The sequence below is a fragment of the Aotus nancymaae genome, unplaced genomic scaffold, assembly GCF_030222135.1.
Source record: "Aotus nancymaae isolate 86718 unplaced genomic scaffold, 86718_ANA_hifiasm-v0.15.2.pri h1tg000053l, whole genome shotgun sequence".
Classification (NCBI taxonomy): Eukaryota; Metazoa; Chordata; class Mammalia; order Primates; family Aotidae; genus Aotus; species Aotus nancymaae.
The window spans coordinates 17,455,016-17,477,853 of record NW_026988467.1 but is presented as its reverse complement, the minus strand read 5'-3'; the positions used below and the strand labels follow the sequence as shown (position 1 = coordinate 17,477,853).

Sequence of the window (22,838 nt, the reverse complement as noted above, 5' to 3'; positions counted from 1 at the left end):
CTGGTCCAGGATGCACAGCTTGGGAACACAGAGGCCCCCACCTCCCAAGCCTCGAGTGGACGTTTCCCACTCCCGTAACTGAATGTGCTGACCCATGCTGATGGCTGCCTTCGTCCAGGTGGCAAATGCAGACATGCTACGCTGCCGCCTTCAAACAAGTTCTTTGTGTTAGGGGCAAAGGTCACAGCCAAACTCCCAGTGCCTTGGCCTGGATCCTCTCTGCTGTGGATGCAGGCCTACCCCTCCTCAGTTCAGCCTCCTCTAATAATACATCAGCTTGGCCACTAACTTTTCAGACGTCTGAGGACAGGGCAAGGGTTGAAGACAGGGCTTTGAAGTCTGCAATCAAGCCTGAGTTACCTTCCTGACCGGTGAAGAGAATGCATTCCTTTGGCTTCCTACACAGGGATAAGCTTACCACATTTTTTTTTTTTTCCAGCATGGACACACAAACAGACCTAGTGATCAGTTCACTTTAAAAAAAAATTTTTTTTTTGTAAAGTTAGGTTCCTCAAATTCATCTAGACCAGAGGCTGGCAAACTGGTGTGTGGGCCAATCTAGCCTGCAACCTGTATATGACTTGTGAGCTGAAAATGGTCCTTACATTTTTAAATGATTGAAAAGACTAGTGACACATGGAAATAAAACATAGTGTCCATCAATAAAGTTCTCCTGGCACCCAGCCACACTTATTATGTGCTCAGGGTTGCTTTTGTGCCACAAGGAAGACTAGTTGTCACAACCTGAAAGGTGGCCAACTCCTGGTTTATACCAATTTCTTCGTTTTACAGGCAAGAGAACTTAAGTCCACACGGGTTATAAGATTCATCCCAAATTGCACAGGTAGAGTTAGCAGCTGCAGACTGAACTCTGACTCAGGTTCTTCCATTTGCCAAGCCTGAGGCCTTCTCTTTGGCTAACCAACCCTCTCTGCGCCATCTTATCTCTTGACTCCCACCCTCACTACTCACAGACCATCACGACACAGAGGCTACCAAGTTCTTCTTTTAGTAATTCACCAGCTCCATGCAGGGACATCACAGGGCTGCCCTCCACGAGCAGAGGAGGAGGGCTGCCTGGCAGAGTGCTTCACACTCCAGGTTAGCCAGAAAGAGCATCTTCATTTTTGTTTCCACGCAACACTTCGCTGTGAGCCTGTTGGCCAACAAAGTGGCGGCCGATTGTTGGAGGAGCCAGCCAACCATCTTGTCTAACTTCAGATTCTTCAGGGGTAGAATACGTTCACCCCAGAGGCTTAGATGAAGCACATTTGCGGCTACTCGGGCAGATGGTCTCTGCAACAGGAAGAGAAGCTGAAGCTACAACATCTGTTAACACGGTCTCAACCCAAAGCCTGCTTTGTTAGCGAGGGTCTTCCTTTCTCTGGCCCCAATCCAATTCTTCCTCTACCCTATCTCCTACTGATGTCCTTTACTCAGGTGACAAATACTGCTGCCCGCTACCCATGCTCCAAGCTTTTCCACCTTTGCATGGGACAGCATGCTTGTTGGAATAGCCTTTCCTCCCAGTGGAAAGCCCAGTGCCTCTTGTGCTGTCTGGTCCCTTTAAGTTGTCTCTCATCATTTCATAACTGGTTGCAGTTTCTAACCTTCCCTGCGCACCTACTGTGACCGAGATAAGCAGGCCACGTACAGGGAGTGGTTAACGGAGTGGCAGAACAGTGCTGGGATGCAGGTATGGCTTAGCTCTTTGCACTAAGCCTAGCCCTGAGCCAGCTGCCACTCCAATTATGGCTTCAGATAGGTCTGCCTTTGCATTCCTTTATATTAATTTCACAATGTCCACATCTGCTCTCGGAAGATGTTTCTCATCTCTCTGATCAGTTCTCAGCTGTTTCCATGAACTACATCTCCATTAAACATTTCTTGGCTGGGTGCGGTGGCTCACGCCTGTAATCCCAGCACTTGGGGAGGCCCAGGCGGGTGGATCGCCTGAGGTTAGGAGTTTGAGACCAGCCTGGCCATCATGGTGAAACCCCGTCTCTACTAAAAAAATACAAAAATTAGCCGGGCATGGTCGTGGGCACCTGTAACCCCAGCTACTTGGGAGGCTGAGGCAGGAGAATTGCTTGAACCCAGGAGGTGGAGGCTGCAGTGAGCCAAGATTGTGCCATTGCACTCCAGCCTGGATGACAGAGCAAGACTCCATCTCAAAAAAAACAAAAAACAAAAAACAAAATTTCTCAAAAATACATCCTTTTTTTGAGACGGAGTCTTGCTCTGTCACCCAGGAGTGCAGTGGTGTGATCCTGGTTCACTGCAACCTCTGCTTCCCAGGTTCAAGAGATTCTCCTGCCTCAGCCTCCCAAGTAGCTGGGATTATAGGCGTGCGCCATAACACCTGGCTAATTTTTGTATTTTTAGTAGAGACGGGGTTTTACCACATTGGCCAGGCTAGTCTGGAACTCTTGGTCTCAAGTGATTTGCCCACCTCGGCCTCCCAAAGTGCTGGGATTATAGGCCACCATACCTGGCCTCTGAACAACTTTTTAAGCAACTGAAAAAGCCACAGGAGTTGAACAGGACTCTATGATGTGGTGGCTAGCACTCCTACTTCTATCTACATTAAAATCTGTTTTTTATTCTCCTATAACTAGGCTTTACCTTCCACCTTCCTAACACAGAGGCTCTGTCACCATGGTGCTGGCCCAAACCTAATCTTCACTTTGGAACAAGAACTGAGGTTTCCACCCACACTGTCCTCTTGAAGCCGGGGACAATCTCACCTTGCTGGCCTCTCGCTGGAGCAGTGCCCTCACCAGTTGTCTAGTGTCTGGAGGCACCAGCTCGGGCAGTGCAGGTAGCTGAGCCTCTTGGTAGCTGCGGCTTTCAAGGTGGGCCTTACCCTGGCCGTAGAAGGGATTGACAAACCCGAAGATTTCATAGGCAATGGCTCCCACTGCCCAGGCATCAGCCTTGCTGTAGTCAATCACTGCCCTGGGGCCAGGACGGGCTGTGGACACCTGCTCAGAAGCAATGGGTGAGACGTCATGCTGGTTGCGTGTCTAACCTTTTCTGTTGTTGTTCTTGAGGAGTCTTGCTATGTTGCTCAGGCTAGAGTGCAATGGCGCAATCTCGGCTCACTGCAGCCTCTGCCTCCTGGGTTCAAACCATTCTCCTACCTCAGCCTCCTGAGTAGCTGGGATTACAGGCGTGTGCAACCACACCCACTTTTGTATTTTTAATAATCAGGGTTTCACCATGTTGGCCACGCTGGCCTCAAACTCCTGACCTTGTGATCTGCCCGCCTCAGCCTCCCAAAGTGCTGGGATTACAGGCATGAGCCACCACACCTGGCCACGTGTCTAACCTTTTCATGTCCTGCACGTCACCTGATTCATGGGCTAATCTGAACTCTGTCCCAAGGAACCCGGAGCTTGAGTGAGCTGCGGCTCAGACCCAGAAGGGTCTACTTAGACTGCCTGGTTTATGTGACAGGACTTGCTTTGCCTGGAATATGAAGGAAGGCTGAAGGAAAGCAAAGTGGCAGGGAAGGAACTTGTACCAAATTATGGGTCAGAAAAGATGCAGGTGCTGGGTGATCATAAGGCATCAAGTCTCATTCTGTACTCAGTGGAAGCATGGGTGAAGGGCTGCCAATGGCACATGACATGTTCGGGACTCACCTCCGGGGCCATCAGGCAGCCGTTTCCGCCCCGATCCACATACCAGCTGCTGAAGGGCAAACGCAGGCCAATGTTCTCATCAGCCAGGCAGCAGCCAAAATCTGTGATCACCAGCCAGGGGCAGCCATCTGGGAAGGAGCAAGCAGAGCTAAGTGACCAATTCTCCTCCCCTCCTTCCCTCTGAGAGGCCCTAGTATGTCCCTACTAAAGCCACCAGCAAGACATGGCTGATGGGCTAACAGCTCAGTGTTGGCCTCAGAGCGCAGGCTAGCAAGGCCTGAGAGCAAATCAGAAAGGTCTGCTGTGTGATCATGGAAATGCCTCCAGGAAGCATGGGCTGCAAAATCCCCAGGCAAAGGACTGTGTAAGAGCATGGCTCAATTGAAATCATGTTCTAGTAACTGGAGCTGTCCCCAAGACCAAAGGAGCTAGAGCTTGGCTCAAATGATCTCCAAAGGCCCTTATATCCCAAGAGTCTTTGATTTGAATTTGAAACCCCAAATCCAAACCTAAGAACCAGGTGCATTAAGAATCAGTTATTGCTGGGTGTGGTGGCTCACACCTGTAATCTCAGCACTTTGGTAGGCTGAGGCAGTGGATCACCTGAGGTCAGGAGTTCAAGACCAGCCTGGTCAACATGGTGAAACTCCATCTCTACTATAAAAAAACTAGCTAGCCATGTTGGTGTGTGCCTGTAATCCCAGCTACTCGGGAGGCTGAGACAGGAGAATCACTTACACCTGGGAGGTGGAGGTTATAGTAAGCTGAGATGGCACCACTGCCCTCCAGCTTGGGCAAGAGTGAGACTCCATCTCAAAAAAAAAAAAAAAAAAAAAAAAAGGCCAGGCATGGTGGCTCACACTTGTAATTCCAGCACTTTGGGAGGCCACGGTGGTTGGATCACTGGAGATCAGGAGTTTGAGACCAGCCTGACCAACATGGAGAAACCCCATCTCTACTAAAAATACAAAATTAGCCGGGGCTGGTGGTACATGCCTGTAATCCCAGCTACTCGGGAGGCTGAGGCAGGAGAATCTCTTGAACCTGGGAGGCGGAGGTTGTGGTGAGCCAAGACTGTGCCATTGCCAGCCTGGGCAACAAGAGCGAAACTATGTCTCAATAAATTAAAAAAAAAAAAAGAATCAGTTATTTAGTTATTTGTAAAACAGTCCATACAAAGTTCCTTTAAAAAGCCAGTTCCCAGCCGAGCACAGTGGCTCACGCCTGTAATCCCAACACTTTGGAGACTGAGGGGGGTAAATCACTTGAGGCCAGGTGTTTGAGACCAGCCTGGCCAGTGGTGAAACCCCATCTGTACTAAAAATACAAAAGTTAGCTGGGTGTGGTGGCACATGCCTGTAATCCCAGCTACTTGGGAGGCTAAGGCACAAGAATTGCTTGAACCTGGGAGGCGGAGGTTGCAGTGAGCTCACTGCTCTCCAGCCTGGGTGACAAAGACTCTGTCTCAATAAATAAATAAATGAAATTAAATAAAAGCCAGTTCATCTAATCATTTAATTATTTTAAATCTTCTAGTTCAGTGCTCGCTTCGGCAGCACATATACTAAAATTGGAAAGATACAGAGAAGATTAGCATGGCCCCTGAATCTTTAAAATTTGTTTGAAAAAAGGAATGTAGTAAAAATTTAAATCTTCTAGTTCAAAAATTTATCAGATGTATGAACCTCCTTTACAGGTTTCCTAGGCAAGTGGCCATTCAGCTTCTACTTGAATGCTTCCAGTGGTGGGCAACTCATTTCCAGAGGCAACTGGGTTTACATTTGGACAGCTTTCACTGTTTGAAAATTTATTAATATTTTTGAGACAGAGTCTCGCTCTGTTGTCAGGCTACAGTGCCGTCGCACAATCTCAGCTCACCGCAACCTCTGCCTCCTGGATTCAAGTGATTCTCCTGCCGCAGCCTCCTGAGTAGCTGGGACTACAGGCACGTGCCACCATGCCCAGCTAAGTTTTGTATTTTTAGTAGAGACAGGGTTTCACCATGTTGGCCAGGATGGTCCTGATCTCTTGACCCCGTGATCCGCCCGCTTCGCCCTCCCAAAGTGCTGGGATTACAGGTGTGAGCAACTGCACCTGGCCAAAAATTATTTTTTATAATAAGCTAAAGTCTACTTCTCTTTTACTTTATTATTTTTTATTATTTTTTTTGAGACAGGGTGTTACTCTGCTGCCCAGGCTGGAGTACAGTGGCACATTCATAGCTCACTGCAGACTCTGAAGTCCTAGGCGCAAGTGATCCTCCTACCTCAGCCTTCCAAGTAGCTGGTGCTACAGGTGCATGCCACCATGCCTGGCTAACTTTTTTTTTTGGCTAATTAAATTATTATTTTTTTTTGTAGAGAAGGGATCTCACTATGTTTCCCAGGCTGGTCTCAAACTCCTGGTCTCAAGCAGTCCTTCCACCTCAGCCTCCCAAATTATTGGGATTAAAGGTGTGAGCCACTGTGCCTGCCCTCTTTATTTAACTATGAAAACTTGCAGCACTGAAGTTCTTGTTCTGTAAGTGGGCAACAGAAAGGAACTTGGGAACTGCTGTCTCTCTGCAAAGAGAGAACAAAAACCCCCATTCTGAGGGAGAGATTGCTCACCTCTCACGTACAGAGCTAAATGAAGACACGACTTAGAACACAAAACCAGAGAGGACCTGAAGAGTTGGTCCTAAATGCTCCCGACCTACCCTCTAGTACCCCTGGAGAGCGCTAATGGTGCAGCAGGTTCCTACCTAGGTCCAGCTCCACGAGGATGTTGTCAGATTTCAAGTCTCTGTGCGCGATGCCCTGTTGAACCAGATGGTCCACGCCTTCCAGTAGCTGCAGCAGCATCATGGTGGCGAGGCGGGGGCTGGGTGTGTTCATGCGAAGGTACTGGCGCAGGGTACAGGGATAGCTGGTGGAGAGGGTACAGGGCCGCTGGCTACCAAACGCCGACAACTCCTAATAGCTTTTTTTTTTTTTTTTTTTTTTTTCTGAGATGGAGTCTCACTCTGTCACCCAGGCTGGAGAGCAGTGGTGCAATCTTGGCTCACTGCAATCTCCACCTCCCAGGTTCAAGCAATTCTCCTGCCTCAGTCTCCCAAGTAGCTGGGATTAGAGCCATGTACCACCACACCCACATAATTTTTGTATTTTTAGTAGAGATGGGGTTTCATCATGTTGGCCAGGCTGGTCTTGAACTCCTGACCTCAGGTGATCCACCCACCTCGGCCTCCCAAAGTGCTGGGATTACAGGCATGAGCCACTGCATCCAGCCAGAACTGTTTTTTTTTTTTTTTTTTTTTTTTTTTTTTTTTTTTTTTTTTTTTTTTTTTTTTTTTGAGACGGAGTTTCGCTCTTGATACCCAGGCTGGAGCGCAATGGCGCGATCTCGGCTCACCGCAATCTCCGCCTCCTGGGTTCAGGCAATTCTCCTGCCTCAGCCTCCTGAGTAGCTGGGATTACAGGCACGCGCCACCGTGCCCAGCTAATTTTTTGTATTAGTAGAGACGGGGTTTCACCATGTTGACCAGGATGGTCTCGATCTCTTGACCTCGTGATCCACCCGCCTCGGCCTCCCAAAGTGCTGGGATTACAGGCTTGAGCCACCGCGCCCGGCCCAGAACTGTTTTTATGTTAAAAACAGATAAGGTCAGCCACAGAAAAGGGTAACAGTTGAATGGACCAAAAGGACTAGGTGTTAAGTATGTTCTGGATAAAGATGAGATTTTGTTTTCATGAAAAATCGTCCCAAAGGGAAAATGCTCTCCAGGTTAGATATGCTCTCTCTGCATGGCTTTATTCTCCTGAAGGGTGATGACCCTCTTCTCTGAAACCCCCTGCTCAAGGTGCATTTGGAGGGCAGGGACCAGCTCCCCCAGGAGATTTAGCAGCTCCAGGGCCCTGCCGCACAGCTGCCACTTACTTCTTCATGACGAGGAACAGCGTCCGGCCATGGCCCAGGCCTTCAGGGTGGAGACGTGGGGGCAGCACATCAGGGTAGTCGACTAGGGCCCCTGGCAGCAGCGGCACAGAAGAGGTGAAGGCGCGGAGAACCCGGATGATGTTAGGGTGAGGGGCTAGTTGCTTGGGACCTCTCTTGGATTTTCTATTCAGTCAAGTGAGACAAACATATAAGGCCAGCATCAGATATAACACCTGGAAAGACAATAACCTAAGGCCACACCACCATTGGCACTGACATTCATTATTCACTTACTATCAAATGTTTAGCATAGATTTGCTATGTGCCAGGTACTGTACATGGTGTTGGGGAACACATCTGATGACTCCCCTACCCATCCTTCAATCCATCTGTCCACCCATCCCTCCTATCCATCCCATGTGGTAGAACACAGGTGGAGAAACAGAAACCCTGGAATCAGACTGCCTGGGTCTGAATTCCAGGCCTGCCACTGTAAGTGCTTGGCTGAGTTACAGTAGCCCCAATCTTATCCACAGTTTTGCTTTCTGCAATTTCAGTTACCTGCAGTCTGAGAATAGGTGAGTACAGTACAAGAAGATATTTAGAGAGAGGAGAGAGAGACCGACCACATTCACATAACTTTTATTATAGTATGTCCTATTTTATTAGTTATCACCTTTTTATTGTACCTGATTTATAAATTAAACTTTACCATAGGTATGTATATATAGGAAAAAACACTCAGTATATATAAGCTTTGTTACTATCTGTGGCTTCAGGCATCCACTGGGGTCTGTCTTGGAACGTATCTCCTCTGTCCTTATCTTCTCTGGGCTCAATCTCCACGATGCAAGGGGAACGAGGTGTTAACACGCTGCATAAGGTTGTCAATGTGTGGAAGGCACCTAAAATCCTGTCTAGCACAGAGGAAGCTCTCAGCTGATAACAGCTGTACTATTATTCATTTAACCAGAATGTATTGTTTTCACGCTAAGTACCAGATGTCATGCTGGTATGCTGTGGAACTATGGCACAGAACAAGACAGAGTCCCTGTTCTCACGGATTTGCAATCTAAGAGGGGAGGGAGACATTCATCAGTAAGTAATCATGTGAGCTCCCTAAGAGCAAGACCATGCCTGAATTTTAATTCCAAGTCTAGTATAGTTGGCATGGAATATGGGTTTTGTTGAATGAGTGAGTAGATCCAGATGCAGTTGGTAGTGGTGGTGTCACCTGCCTACCCTGCCCGCTCCTCCTCCTCTGGGAAGCCCCCTCCCCTAACACACACAGCCCTGCTGAGGCACAGTGGCTGGATTTTGGATGGGGTGGCTCTGCCAGCTGTGTGCCAGCCCTGCCCTTCAGCCAAAGCTGCCTGGGCCAAGGGGTCACCTGCCCCAAGGGCAGTGAGCCTACAGTGACACTCGAGACCCAGATGGCTGGACAAAGGGAAGGGGAGAAGGTAGATTCTCTATTTGAGAGTGTGAGTGAAGAAATCTGCCAGTCTGCAGTGGAGAGGAAGCCATGAGACTTCACTGGGGCCATGAGGAGCCAGAGGTGAGCAGGCCAAAGGGATGCAGGAACAGGAGACGCGAGGAAGAAACAGGATGCAGACGGTGGAACTGTGTTCCCATGAGTTCAAGAAATCAGTAACTAACGGAAATTCTTGTGGCTCATTCCTGTAATCTCAGCACTTTGAGAGGCTGAGGCAGGTGATCACTTGAGCCCAGGAGTTCGAGGCCAGCCTGGGCAACACAGAGAAAACCTGTCTCTACAAAAAATATAAAAACTAGGCTGGGCTCTGTGGCTCATGCCTATAATCCCAGTACTCTGGGAGGCCAAGGTGGGTGGATCACCTGAGGTCAGGAGTTCAAGACCAGCCTGGCCAACATGGTGAAACCCCATCTCTACTAATAATACAAAAAAATTAGCTAGGCGTGGTGGCACATGCCTGCAATCTCAGCTACTCAGGAGGCTGAGGCAGGAATTGCTTGAACCTGGGAGGCAGAGGTTGCAGTGAGCTGAGATCACACTCCAGCCTGGGCGACATGTGAAAAATCCGTTTCAAAAACAAACAAAATCAAAAATTAGCTGGGCATGGTGGCATGTGCCTGCAGACCCAGCTACTCAGGAGGCTGAGGAGGGAGGATCACTTGAGCCCAGGGAGTTTGAGGCTGCAGTGAGCCAAGATCATGCCACTGCACTCCAGCCTGGGCAACAGAGTGAGACCCTGTCTCAGAAAAAAAGAAAAGAAAATTTGAGTTTGCAGAAACCACTTTCTGAAAGGCTGAACTCCCTCTGCTTGTGAGATAAAAGAACTGGCTGAAATCGGTCGGAAGCAAAAAGGCCAACTGCAGCTTGCACAGAACAAGTTTGCTGATGTCACGGCCTGAACTGCCGCTGCCCGTTTCATACTCACTCCTCCCAAATCTGCACAGGGGACCCATGAGGTGGCATGAAGAGATAACTGCACATGTCCAATGACTGTCCAGACTGCTTTCCTTCCACCAATCACCTGCTAATTTTAGAATCCACCCCTTAAACCTTTTCTAATAAAATTACTGCCTAAAATTGAGCACAGGGAGACAGTGTTGAATTCGACTCCTGTCTCCATGTGAGTTGACTTGCAATAGAAAGCCTGACTTTTCTCAAAAATCCAGTGTCATTGCTTATAGCACCTCAGGCTAGAGCCCCCTTTGTTCTGTAACAATGGTAGAGGGAAGTGAATGGGGCAGAGCCAGGCTCTCCCAGCGCTGCGTGGTCCCCAGGCTGTGTGGTCCCCAGGCTGCATGGCTGCAGTCCACGTGTGCCCTTGCACTGCTCCTGCTCTTGGGTCAACCTGAGTGGCCCCTGTTCTATGCAATCAAAGGAGCCAGGGTATCGTTTCCACTCTCCGGCTCCTGGCCAAGTCATGATCACAGCCCCAGGCTGTCGGGGCCCCAGCAGGTGTCATGGGAGCTCAGGGGCAGGGAGTATGCTGTGCTGGGGAGACACATGACAGACAGGAGGTGTCTGAACTGAGACCTGAAATGTGGGAGGAGGGCAGCCCAGGTGTAGCCAGCTGTACGCCCAGGAGATGGTCACAGAGGAGCCTGGCATGTTTGGGGAAGGCGCTATGAAGCCAGTATGGTGGAATGTAGGGTGCTGATGGGAAGGGTGAGACATAAGATGCGAAATGCAGTGAGAGGAGCAGGTCGCAAAGTGCCTGAGTCTCTGGACCCCAGGCCAGCAGAGGCTAGGAGGAAATGAACCCAGGGTGCTCTAGGGGAAGCTTCTCCCGAGGTGCACCAGCAGTTAAGGTCATGTACCTGCTGCCACATCCATCCGGTCATTCAACAGGTATTTACTGAGCCCTGGGGGTAGGCAGTAAACAAAGAGCATTTACAGTACAACTGGAACAAAATCGAACCGTGATTTGAGGCTGGATAGCGAGAACTACTAAAGGAACAGAGTCCTTGGAGAGGGCCAGGGACTATGTCAGATGGGAGGTCTATGCAGCAGACATCAAGGTCCTCCCAGCGCAGGACAGCACCACGTCAGCCGGCTGCCACTCGCACCTCAAAAGGAGGCGTTGAGGACCACGTCAGCCCCAAAGCAGGTGACATTCAGGTGTCCACTTTCTCCACAAAGGCTTCAGGAGAAGAGGAAGCCACCTGAGCAGTGGCCTCCACCAGCCTGCAGGGACTCCCAGCCACACTGGAGTCCAAACCATGGAAGGGGTTTTCTACATCCATTCCCTTAAGCTCCTACTTCTGCCTTCTTGCTTCTGACAGAATGAAGATCTCTAAACCAGCCCTCCAGTAAATCACCAAAAATGCAGCAGACTCACCTCTTCTTGGTAGGCTACAAATATATATACATATATTTCCGAGACAGGGTCTCACTCTGTCACCCAGGCTGGAGTGCAGTGGCGTGATCTTGGCTCACTGCAGCCTCAAATTCCCTGGGCTCAAACAATCCTCCCACCTCAGCCTCCTGAGTAGCTGGGACCACAGACACGTGCCACCATGGCCGGCTAAAATTTTTTATATTTTTTGTAGAGGTGGGGTTTCATCACATTGCCCAGGCTGCTCTTGAACTCCTGGGCTCAAGTGATTTGCCTGCCTCGGCCTCCCAAAGTGCTGGGATTACAGGAGCCAGGCTGTAAATATTAAGCTGGGCACAGTACCTCCTCTGTCATAGTCTGCACATCAGTCCTCACCACCTGTGGACACAGGCTTTTCTGACCTGGAAGTGCAGCTGCTGTTCACTTGCTCTTCCCTCTGCTGGGAATGCCTCTTCCCTACTCTGCCTAGGCAATGCCGATTCATCCTTCACAAGGCAGCACAAACTATCCCTTTGAGAAGCCTTTCTAAGTACCCCCTCCTCTGCAGCACACACCTCCCCTGGGCTCCCTCAGCCCCTGAGCATACTCTATTCTAACACTTAAACCCTGGGCCTTTTGCTGCCACAGTTAGAACTCTGGGCCAACAGACCAGTTTTTTTTCTTTGAGATGGAGTTTTGCTCTTGTTGCACAGGCTGGAGTGTAGTGGTGCAATCTTGGCTCACCGCAACCTCTGCCTCCCAGGTTCAAGTGATTCTCCTGCTTCAGCCTCCTGAGTAGCTGGGATTACAGGCATGAGCCACCACGCCTGGCTAATTCTGTATTTTTAGTAGAGATGGGGTTTCTCCATGTTGGTCAGGCTGGTCTGTAACTCCTGACCTCAGGTGATCTGCCTGTCTCAGTCTCCCAAAGTGCTGGGATCACAGGCATGAGCCCCCATGCCCGGTTGTCACTTTTTGTTTTTTTAAAATCTCTTAGCACCATCAGCGCACATAACTATTAGTGAAATGAGTGTTCCTCCTGTGGGGACAGAGTTCAGTTTATTCCGATAGGTGGCGCTTTGCTCGTGTATTTCTTAGGAGGAATCAGAGAACCCTGATCAATCACGTAACGTTGTGAATTGGGCATTTTTGGTTGGACTTCTCTCCCCTGCTCCAATGTGAATTACACATGTGCATCATCATTTGGGGTCAGATTACCTGCAATCTTTCCCAAGTGAAATTATCCACTAACTGAAAATCCATCATCAACATTAAGCCTTTAATATCTACTGTCATGTCAGACACTGTACCAAGTGCTGCGGACACAAGTGATGGATGAAGTTGCTCTCAAAGAAGTCCCAGTCAGTCTGGCAGGCAGAAGGCACTTACCTGTAAGCAACTGCTCCATACTCCCCGGCCAAGGCCACTCGGCTCGCTGGGACCAGCTCCTGGCTCATTGTGTTCAAGATGGCTTCACTGGAGGAACCTGCCTGGAACACCCACCAGGAACCCAGGGTTACACAGGCCAGAGCAGAACGGCACGCTCCTTGTAAGCCCTGCCTGTAACCTGGAGCAGGGCAGCTACTGCCTAGAATTGGCTCTAACCTTCGAGATAAGATGACCTTTCCCCAGGGGCAGGCTGAGACTAGTTACTCCTGGGAGACAGAGGTGCCATCCATGCCAACTCAGAAGATACTTCACACTCCTCAAACTCTTGCAGGCTGGGTGCCAGGGCTGGAGGAGATGTCAAGGTGATCAGGGTATGGGGTGCTGTTTCCTGCCATCAGTGCCTCTGGTTCCTACCAGCTCAAAATTGGCCACTGGATCACTAACTCATTCTGCAGGCTCTCTTCAGCAGCCAGGCCAGAGCCTGGCATGCTCCACCCTGGGTGAACTTGTACTGAATCATGAACAGCCTTCCTCCGCCCCCCAAAACAAACAGACGAAAACCGAAGAGTGCGGAAAGCACCTTACTATCCTCATTGTATTAGGAAGTGCTCCCAGGATGTATGAAGCCTGTATCAAGAAGATCCTGTAAGAATCAGCAATCTTGTAGCTTCTGTGAATGCAACAGCTGTTATGCCCCAACCAGTGCATGTTTTGATGCTAAGACTGGATGCTTCACAGGCAAAGGATTTGGCTACTTGTTAGCCATTAACCCAGCTTGGAGTGCGACTGCTTCATTCCCCAAATCAGAACAAGAAACTGCATTCTCTAGTGTTCAGCATGAACTGCTGTGGCCACTTCCCACCTCAGCCTTGAATGCATGGGCCCAAGGATGGGCAGGAGACAGAGCATCGGGTCTTGACACATTTTCTAAACCCACCTAGCAATGGCAAGGTAAATAAATTACTTTAAGTGGACAGAAAGTGTTTTCATGGGGGAAAAATATCCAATTTCCCAAAGCCTTGAGTCCCTCCAAGAGTGGACAGCAAGGAGTTGACAGGCAAGCCTCTGAGCTGGAGGTGGGCTTGAAGGGTGAACTTAGAGGAAAGAGATCCAGTTCCCCTCTCCAGTGAGGCAGGTCACAGGAAGGAGGGGATGGCGAACTAACCAGTCAGGGTGGAAACCAATGGTGTAGGCACCTGGTACTCAAAGTGTGGCTGACGGAGCAGTGGCATTGGTATCACCTGGGAGCTTGTTGGGAAGGCAGAATCTCAGGCCCCACCCCTGACCTGCTGAATCAGAATCTACCTTTGGAGTTTTTTTTGAGACAGGGCCTCACTCTGTTACCCAGGCTGGAGTGCAGTGCCACAATCTCGGCTTACTGCAGCCTCTGCCTCCTGGGCTCAAGTGATCCTCCCACTTCAGCCACCCAAGTAGCTAAGACTACAGGTGCAAGCCATCACACCTGGCTAAGTTTTCTAATTTTCATAGAGATGGTGGTTTTATCATGTTGCCCAGGCTGGTCTTGAACTCCTGAGCTCAAGCAATCGGCCTCCCAAAGTGCTGGGATTACAGGCATGATCCACCATGCCTGGCCAGAATCTACCTTTGAACTTGATCCCTGGGTGATCTGTGGGCAGAATACAATTTGATACATTCTGTGTAACAGAGGGAGGCAGCCTGACTATACAGGCACCTTTCCTGTAGAGAATCTATCTTTTCCTATCTATTTCCTGGAAAAAATCCCCACCAGGCCCACTAAGATGGGCATTTTGAGAATGCCTCCTTTACAGACAAAAGGCCTGGTGCTTACCGAGATGTTCCACATCATCTTGATGGCCAAGGGGAAGGCAGGGGCCCCTGGAGCTCGCTCTTGCTCTTCTCTGGGTGCACTGGTACCTGGGCCTCTCCCTGGAAGCAGCCTGGTGCTCTTGGTCACCTCCAAGTTCTGGGACAGTGTAGGCGTGGTGGCTTCATACACAGCGGCACTGCAGCCCTTGCCAATGGACTGCCCTATCAGATACTCCTCCAGCCGAAAGCCCTGCCAGCGTCTCGTGTCCAACGGGTCAGGCCCTAGCTTGCTTTTCTGGGTAAAAATTGCCTGTGAGGAAAAAAGAAGGCACTGTGAGCCAGGGAGCCTAGGAAGGCCCAAGGAAAGGGAAAAAGAGGAGGCAGAGAGGGGTGCAGCGAGGCATGGTCTGCATCAACCAGATGAATAAACCAGAAAAACACAACCCAACAGGGTCCACTGCTCAGCCTGGGTCCAGGCCATCTTCTCTCTCATTCTTCAGAATGATTGTCCTCAAACTCTGCTGCTTCACTGTGATCACAACACTCAATGATCTGAGAGGTCAGGAACCCTGAGTTTTGTAGCTGGTGCACGCCTCCTTGCTGCCTTCACTCTCCAGCAGAGTTCTGGAGGTGTCTGATTATGGAGACAGCTCGCTCTGCAAAGACCTTGGCTGACGGCTCCTGGGCAGCTAGCAGGAGCGTGTGATCCACAGGGATCTCAGAGGACCTTGCAGACAAGGGGGTGAGATCAGGCACATCCCCAGAGCAGAGGGATTCAGTTCTGTCTTCCTGTCTCTGCCTCTCAGGGCGCCGATAGGGCTACTCTGTCCAGAAAGGTATCAAGAGTACAAGAGTTCAGACAGAAATGGATGGAGGGGCAGGTGCTGGGGGCGGTGCTGTACTGGGAAAGAGGCCATGTGACAAAAATCTGGGTCTTCTCCTGCTTCAGGCAGTGGTGACGTCACTCCTCCAGTCACCCAGGCTCCACTTTCCCTCTCAAATGGTCTGATCTGCTGAGCTCTCCTTGCCAAGGTTAGTCACCCGTGGGTGCCAGGCACAGCTCTGCAAACGCCCCTTGGTCATGGCCTACCAGGCACCATCTCCAGACCATCCCACTGCCAGTGTCATCCTTCCCTGCTCTGAGCCACATCAAAATGCACTGCTTTCATGTGTCACTCGGCTGTTCACCAGATTGCCCAGGACATTATCTGTGTTCTAGTGCCTGCCAGGCTGGTCTGCACACTGCCTGCACTCATCCTCTGGACACCTCTCTTTGAATGCTGCTCACACCATCCTTCCAGCCCGTGTCTATAGTATTGCTCTGTCTGGCTCATTCCTGCTCAGCCATCAAGCCCAACTCAAGCTCCTTCTTCCTCTGTAACCAGCCCTGATGACCCAGCCCATGGCGACTTTCCTTCTAGAGGGTTCCTAAAGCACTTGGTATCTGTATGTAATTTCACCTTGCACTAGAACTTTGAACTTTTAAAAAAAATGCAAGTCCATCTTCCCTTGCCAACTAGTTTATAAACTCCATGGAGCAGAAGCAACATGTGTGTGTGTGTATATTACATATGTATAATATGTATACTATATAATATGGCATACATAATGTATGTGTATATATATGGTATACGTAATGTGTACATATTGTATCTAGTATACATATATATGTAGTATATATATACATACACATTATGTATACCATATTATATATTATATATAGTATACATATTATATATACACATTATGTATAATATACACACATTATATATATTTTTTATAATACAAATTTTTAGAGCTTGTTACTAGCACACTCCTGCTAGTTGCCCAGGCTGGAGTACAGTGGTGCAACTATAGCTCACTGCAGCCTCAAACTCCTGGGCTCAAGCAATCCTCCCACCTCGGCCTCCCAAGTAGCTGGGGCTATAGGCATGTGCCGCCATGCCCAGCTAATTTTTTAACATTTTGTAGGAACAAGGTCTCACTAGGTTGCCCCAGCTGGTCTTCAGCTCCTGAGCTCGAGAGATTCTCTCACCTTGGCCTCCCAAAGCGCCAGTAGGATTACAGGCATGAGTCACCATACCTGGCTTCAGAATTTTTTAAATGTGAAACTAATTCCAGTAAAAGCAGCCAGTGGAAAAAAATGTGTTTTAATGTGAAATTAATTGATAACTAATAACATCTGCAGGCATAGGAGGATGAAGTGTGCGAAGAGGGTGTGTGAATTCTAAGTTTAGGATAATCAATCTCCTCAGTTAAAAAAGCCTCTTTAATTTTAAGCAGGATTAGTCAAATTTCCCATCCTTAGCTTCTGCCAGTTAAGCTGTGGCAAAAGACAAGGTCAGGGGCTGGGGACTAGGCCAGATAGCACCTGTCACCCCAAACTGGCCAGAGCTCAAACATGAGACAGTGGTGATGAGCAATAGGAACTGGGCTGGCAACCAGAAAACCCAGGAGCCGGTGCTTGACCCCAATCACTGTGTCCTTGGGCAAGTCACTCCCTCTTCCACCACCTCAGTCCTAACCTGTAAAATGCAGGTACTGTGCTAATTTAGTGAGTGGCTCTACACCCCCAGGAAAAAGAGTGGCCTCCCTGGAAGAAGATGGAATTCTGGTAGCTGCCAGGCTTCAGACCTGAACTGCACCCCTGGCTCCTCCCTGGCTCTCCAGCCTGCCCGCCTACTCTGTGCTTTTAGACTTGCCAGTCTCCATAGGGAGCCATGTCCTCAAAATAAATCTGCCTCTCTAAACAGACACATCCTATTGGTTCTGTTTAGAGAACCTTGACTAATACAGACTTTGGTTGGGCAGAAACAGAAGTCTTGTGCTATTTTAAGCATTAAAAAAGCCTAAGAGGCTGGGTATGGTAGCTCACGCCTGTAATCTGGGCCGAGGCAGGTGGATCACTTGAGGTCAGGAGTCCAAGACCAGCCTGGCCAACATGGTGAAACCCCGTCTCTACTAATAATACAAAAATTAGCCAGGCATGGTAGTGCACACCTGTAATCCCAGCTACTTGGGAGGCTGAGGCAGGAGAATTGCTTGAAACCAGAGGAGGAGGTTGTGGTGAGCTGAGATGGCGCCATTGCACTCCAGCCTGGCTGGAGTTATAGAGCAAGACTTCGTCGCAAAAAAAAAAAAAAAAAAAAAAAAAAGAAAAGAAAAGTAAGAACCCCTGTGTATCCAGTCAGCAGGGAAAACTCTACACAGACAAGTAACTAAAACGTTAGGTCTGATGTTTCTCGTCCTACTGCAGTTTCAGCTCTGTCACTACTAATCCTTTGGTTAAACCGTGGAGGCAGCCTGACTCAGCGGTTAAAGGTACTGCCTTTTATTAGCCATGTGACTTCGATCAAGTCCCTTCACCTGAGGACTTTCCTCCTCCAAAAATTAGAGACGACAACTACCTCAAAGGGATTGGAATGTTATGGTTTAGTTGTCAGTAAATTTTAGAAAATGTACACAAAGCCTTTTGCTGTGCTGCGACTGGAGCTGTAATCGGCCACATTACTCCATTTGAGGAAGGGAAACATTAAAACAAATGGGAGGACGCAGGGCGCGGTGGCTCACGCCTGTAATCCCAGCACTTTGGGAGGCCGAGGCAGGTGGATCACGAGGTCAGGAGTTCCAGACTAGCCTGGCCAACATGGTGAAACCCTGTCTCTACTAAAAACACAAAAATTAGCCGGGTGCGGTGGCGGGCACCTGCAATCCCAGCTACTTGGGAGGCTGAGGCAAGAGAATTGCTTGAACCTGGAAGGCGGAGGTTGCAGTGAGCCGAGATCGCGCCACTGCACTCTAGCCTGGGCGACAGAGCAAGGCTCAATCTCAAAAACAAACAAACAAAAAAATAAAACAAATGGGAGGTGTTGGCTTTATAGCAGCCGATAAGTAATGGCGAAATAAATATATGAGCTTTAATAACCCTCGCCCCGCCCCGCTCCGGCCGAAGCCCCGGCCCACGACAGGCTCAGAGCCCCGCCTCCACACGGAGCCCCGCCCCCAGCGCTTAGCTCTGTACCCCGCCCGATTTTAGGACCTGGCTCAGCTCACCTGGATCTCCTGACAGGCCGAGGCCGCCCGCCGGCTCTCCGCCTGCCTCTCCTCGATGAGGCCCACCCCTAGCCCGAAGGCCAGAAAGACTGCCCGGCCGCAAGGGCCCGCGCCGCCCCGGGCCCGCACCACGAACTGCCGCTGCAGCCGGGCCGCCAGCCCGGCCACAGACTGACGGAAGAAGTGGAAGCGGTTGGGGAGCCTGAGCCCGACCCTGCGAGGCTCCGCGCCGGGTCCCGCGGCCCAGCCCGGACGCTCCCCGCGGACCCAGCCCGCCGCCGGGCCCGGCCGCCCCCAGCCGTAGGCCCGGCCCGGCTTGCCCGTGAAGCGCAGCAGCAGCGCTCGACCCAACTGCAGGCCGCAGCCCAGGGCCTGTCGCACAGCCATGGTGGTGCCGCGGCCCGGTGCCCCCGCCGCCACCGCCACCGCTGGCGTCCGCCCGCCGGTCACAACAAACTTGGGGCAGTGCCTCTGCGCAGGCGCAGGCGCGGGCGCTCGTGGGTAGGGCCGGCCCCCGCGACAGTTCCCCGACTCGGCGCGCGAGGGCACTATACTCGCATCGGCTCCTCGAGCAGTGACTTTCCCCTTTGCGCTTTGGGAGGGCCTTTTCAGATAGGTCCTAAATGTGAACATCACTGGTGCTGGGCGAAATGGAGAAGTGGAAAAGAGAAACTGATATTTATTGCCAACCATCGTGCTAGGCCCTTTACGTCTTTTAATTTACTTAACAGCCCCACCAACAAGATAAAAATACCATTTTTATAGATGAGAAAACCGAGGTATAGTAAGGGGCAGCTTTCGAGGTCATGTGCAGGTACCTAGCAGAGCTGAGGCTAAGGTTCACGTTGTCCTAACTGGTGAGTGCTTGTCCTTCTCAATGGCCTTAAGCTGCTGTTTGTGTCCACAGTCCCTGGGCTTTTGAAGACCCCAGGAGAAATCTCACTCAACGGACACAATTTGTGAATGAGTGAGCTGAGGTCCCAAGATACTAAGCAACTTGCCCAAAGCCACACCATTTCTTAATGGCATATGGCTGCTAACTACAGAACATATGCGCACACACTCACACACACAGTTGTCCACTTGTCCTCTAGCCAGGGGTCCACCCCATAGCCAAGTAAGCCTGGGGGACAGAACTCTTCAGACAAATAATCCCTCCTTCAGCAACAGCTCCTATCTGCATGTACTTTCGCTTCATATTTAAGGAGAAAGGGATTTATGAACTGAAGCCATAGTCTCTGGCTTCAGAGGCAGGGAGGCAAGACGGCGAATCCCCTGCCATTACCCCCAAGACCCCAGACCTATATATTATAGGAAAGTAATGTGAAGGACAGCTGAAGTCAGTCCCCCAGGGAAAGGGAAGAATGCCATGTGAATCTGTCTAAGGGCAGGATTTCTGGTAAGCACCTGCTTTTACACAGGGAACAATAGATAAACTGAAAATCTTAGAGGCCTTCCCTGAAAGCTATTTAATCAGAAGTCAGCTTGGTTGGCTGGGTGTGGTGGCTCACGCTTGTAATCCCAGCACTTTGGGAGGCTGAGGCAGGTGGATCACTTGAGGCCATGAGTTCATGACCAGCCTGGCCAATGTGGCAAAACACCATCATTACTAAAAGTACAAAAATTAGCTGGACATGGTGGCACATGCCTGTAATCCCAGCTACTCAGGTGGCTGAGTCAGGAGAATTTCTTGAACCCAGGAAGTGGAGATTGTAGTGAGCCAAGATGACACCACTGCACTCCAGCCTGGGTGACAGAGTGAGACAGTCTCAAAAAAAAAAAAATAAAAACCAACGAAACACATCAACTTGGTGGATTAGCATCCAAGATGGGATTGCTTTAGCTTGCACAGTGTGCGTGTGCATATGTGTGTGTGTGCGTGCTTGTGTGTGCGTGCATGTGTGTGCACACGTGTGTGTGTGTGTGCACGAGTGCATCTGTGCATGCATGTGTGTGTGCGTGTATGTGCACGTGTGTGCATGTGTGCATGAGTGCGTGTGTGTGCATGTGTGCATGTGTGTGTGTGTGTTCTGGTTTCTCTTATAGTCTTCCTTAAGGGAAGAATTTTATGGATCTTATGATATCCAATCATGTTTATTTGGGAGAGACACAGATGAATTTCCCATTTATATAGAGGCACATGAATATCAGATATTTTCTTTAACTTTTTTGGATCGACCTTAGGGAATTTTAAATTACTATTTTAAATGCTCCACTGAAGTTGTCATTTGAAGAATGATAAGGAAAAGAAAGTTGGAGAAATCTTACACTCCAGTGACTACAGCCTCACTCATGGAAACTTAGTTGGGGCACAGATGAGTAGATTTAAAGTTTAAATCTACTCATCTGAAGCCAGGTTTGTAGTGGTTCACTCCAGCACTTGGGGAGGCTGAGGCAGGAGGATCTCTTGAGGCCAGTAGTTTAAGACCAGCCTGGGCAACATAGGGGGACCCCATCTCTACAGATAATAATTTAAAAGACCCCGCTGGTTATGGTGGCATGTACCTGAGGTCCCAGCTACTTGGGAATCTGAGGCAGGAGGATTGCTTGAGTCCAGGAGGTTGAGGCTGCAGTGGGCTGTGAATGTGCCACTCCACTCCAGCCTGGGTGACAGAGTGAGACTCTGTCTTTAAAATAAAATAAAATAAAAGAAATCTACTCATCTGTTGTGTCTCATTACTGTTAACCAAAAATAAGGTCCTAAGCTCCCCAACTGACTAAATGGATCCCCTTTGGGCCAAAGAAAACCTAAAAAACTAAATTTCAGACCATGACAAGAAGGGAAGTCGGACACGCCCCCTTAAGCTCCCTCCCTTTTGGAATTTAAGCACAACTGACCAGCATTAATTGTCAATAGTGCACATAAGACTGATGAAACAGATTCTCTGTTGCTAGAGAGTTAGTTCAGCTTACACCCAGGACAATAGAGAGTCTGTTTTGTCAGTCTTATGTGCACTATTGACTATTAATGCTGGTCAGTTCCAACCTGACGCTGCTTTTGTAACTGTCCAATGGGGGGTTCTCCTTGTTCATTGCCTAGACAGACCTGATTTATCAAGACAAGGAAACTGCAATAGAGAATAGGTTTAATTCGTGGAGAGCCAGCTGTATAGAAAACCAGAGTTTTTATTATTACTCAAATCAGTCTCCCTGAAAACTCAGTAATGGTGGTTTTTATGGATAATTTGGTGGGTAGGGGGTCAGAAAGTGGGGAGTGCTAATTGGCTGAGTCAGAGATGAAATCATAGGGAATTGAAGCTGTCCTCTTGTGCTGAGTCAGCACAAGAATCTTGGCTTCTGCAACCCCCTTTATCGTCACTGAAGCATTTCTTTCTACTGACTTCGATTCTTCAGACAAAGCTTAACTCTTTCAACCAATTGCAAGTCAGAAAATCTTTGACTCCACCTAGAACCTGGGGAGGGGCTGCAAGATCAGATGAGCCAGTTCATCGATCTGGGTGGTGCCAGCGGATGGATCCATTGAGTACAGGGTCTGCAAAATATCTGAAGTACTGATATAAGGTATTACAATAGTAACACTATCCTGAGGGGCAATTTGGGGAGGTTCAAAATCTTGCAGCCTCCAGCTGCATGACTCCTAAACCATAATTTCCAATCATGTGGCTAATTTTTTGCTCCTGCAAAGGCAGTCTAATGCCCAGGAAGAAAGGGTGTTTGTTTTGGGAAAGGACTGTTACTGTCTTTGTTTAAACTTTAAACTGTAAGTTCTTCCCAAAGTTAGTTCAGCTTACACCCAGGACTAAATAAGGACATCTTGGAGGTTAAAAGCCAGATGGGGTCAGTTAAGTCAGATCCTTTTCACTGTTGTAATTTTCTCAGTTATAATTTTTGCAAAGGTGGTTTCAGTATAGCATCATATGACAGACAGCATACCCTGGAGGAAATAGAAATATTTTACCCCAAAATATAAATTTCCTTGACATATTTTGAAATGGTCCTACAAAACCATCTTTTGTGGGGGAAGTTTGCATCTGTAGAGAATCTCCTTCCCTTTCTAGGTCTTTTCAGGATCTAGGAGAGTGTTAACTAAGAATCTGACACCTTTTAAGAGACATTTACCATCTATGCTGTCTGAAGCCTCCTACTTAAAGGCTTCATCTATATACCAAGAAGTTAACTCAAGCATTTCTTTCTACTGACTTCAACTCTTCAGACAAAGCTTAATTCTTTCAACCAACTGCCAGTCAGAAAATCTTTGACTCCACCTAGAACCTGTGAG

The 22,838-nt window shown here is 49.2% G+C and overlaps 1 protein-coding gene and 1 non-coding gene across 2 annotated transcripts; one reads left to right on the top strand and one right to left on the bottom strand.

Moving 5' to 3' along the window:
* Positions 1-993: 993 nt before the first annotated feature.
* Positions 994-18,985, bottom strand: PINK1 (PTEN induced kinase 1). The gene is made up of 8 exons (XM_064363383.1): positions 18,599-18,985; positions 14,568-14,855; positions 12,758-12,858; positions 7,566-7,748; positions 6,391-6,554; positions 3,648-3,775; positions 2,748-2,984; positions 994-1,296 (listed from the first exon to the last, which is right to left on the bottom strand). The coding sequence occupies exons 1-8, from the start codon at positions 18,983-18,985 to the stop codon at positions 1,039-1,041; spliced, it is 1,746 nt and encodes a 581-aa protein (XP_064219453.1). The 3' UTR covers positions 994-1,038.
* Positions 5,188-5,295, top strand: LOC135269533 (U6 spliceosomal RNA). Its single transcript, XR_010337796.1, has one exon. It is a non-coding gene; the product is annotated as a U6 spliceosomal RNA (small nuclear RNA).
* Positions 18,986-22,838: the final 3,853 nt, after the last annotated feature.

What these genes read in the sequence shown, in the direction of transcription:
- PINK1 (XM_064363383.1), bottom strand. Translation starts at nt 18,985, where the DNA reads ATGGCTGTGCGACAGGCCCTGGGCTGCGGCCTGCAGTTGGGTCGAGCG. An exon ending in CTGTTCCTCGTCATGAAGAA is followed by an intron (nt 6,555 to 7,565) that starts GTAAGTGGCAGC and finishes CCTCTCCACCAG; the next exon opens with CTATCCCTGTACCCTGCGCC. An exon ending in GCTGCCTGATGGCCCCGGAG is followed by an intron (nt 2,985 to 3,647) that starts GTGAGTCCCGAA and finishes GCTTCTGAGCAG; the next exon opens with GTGTCCACAGCCCGTCCTGG.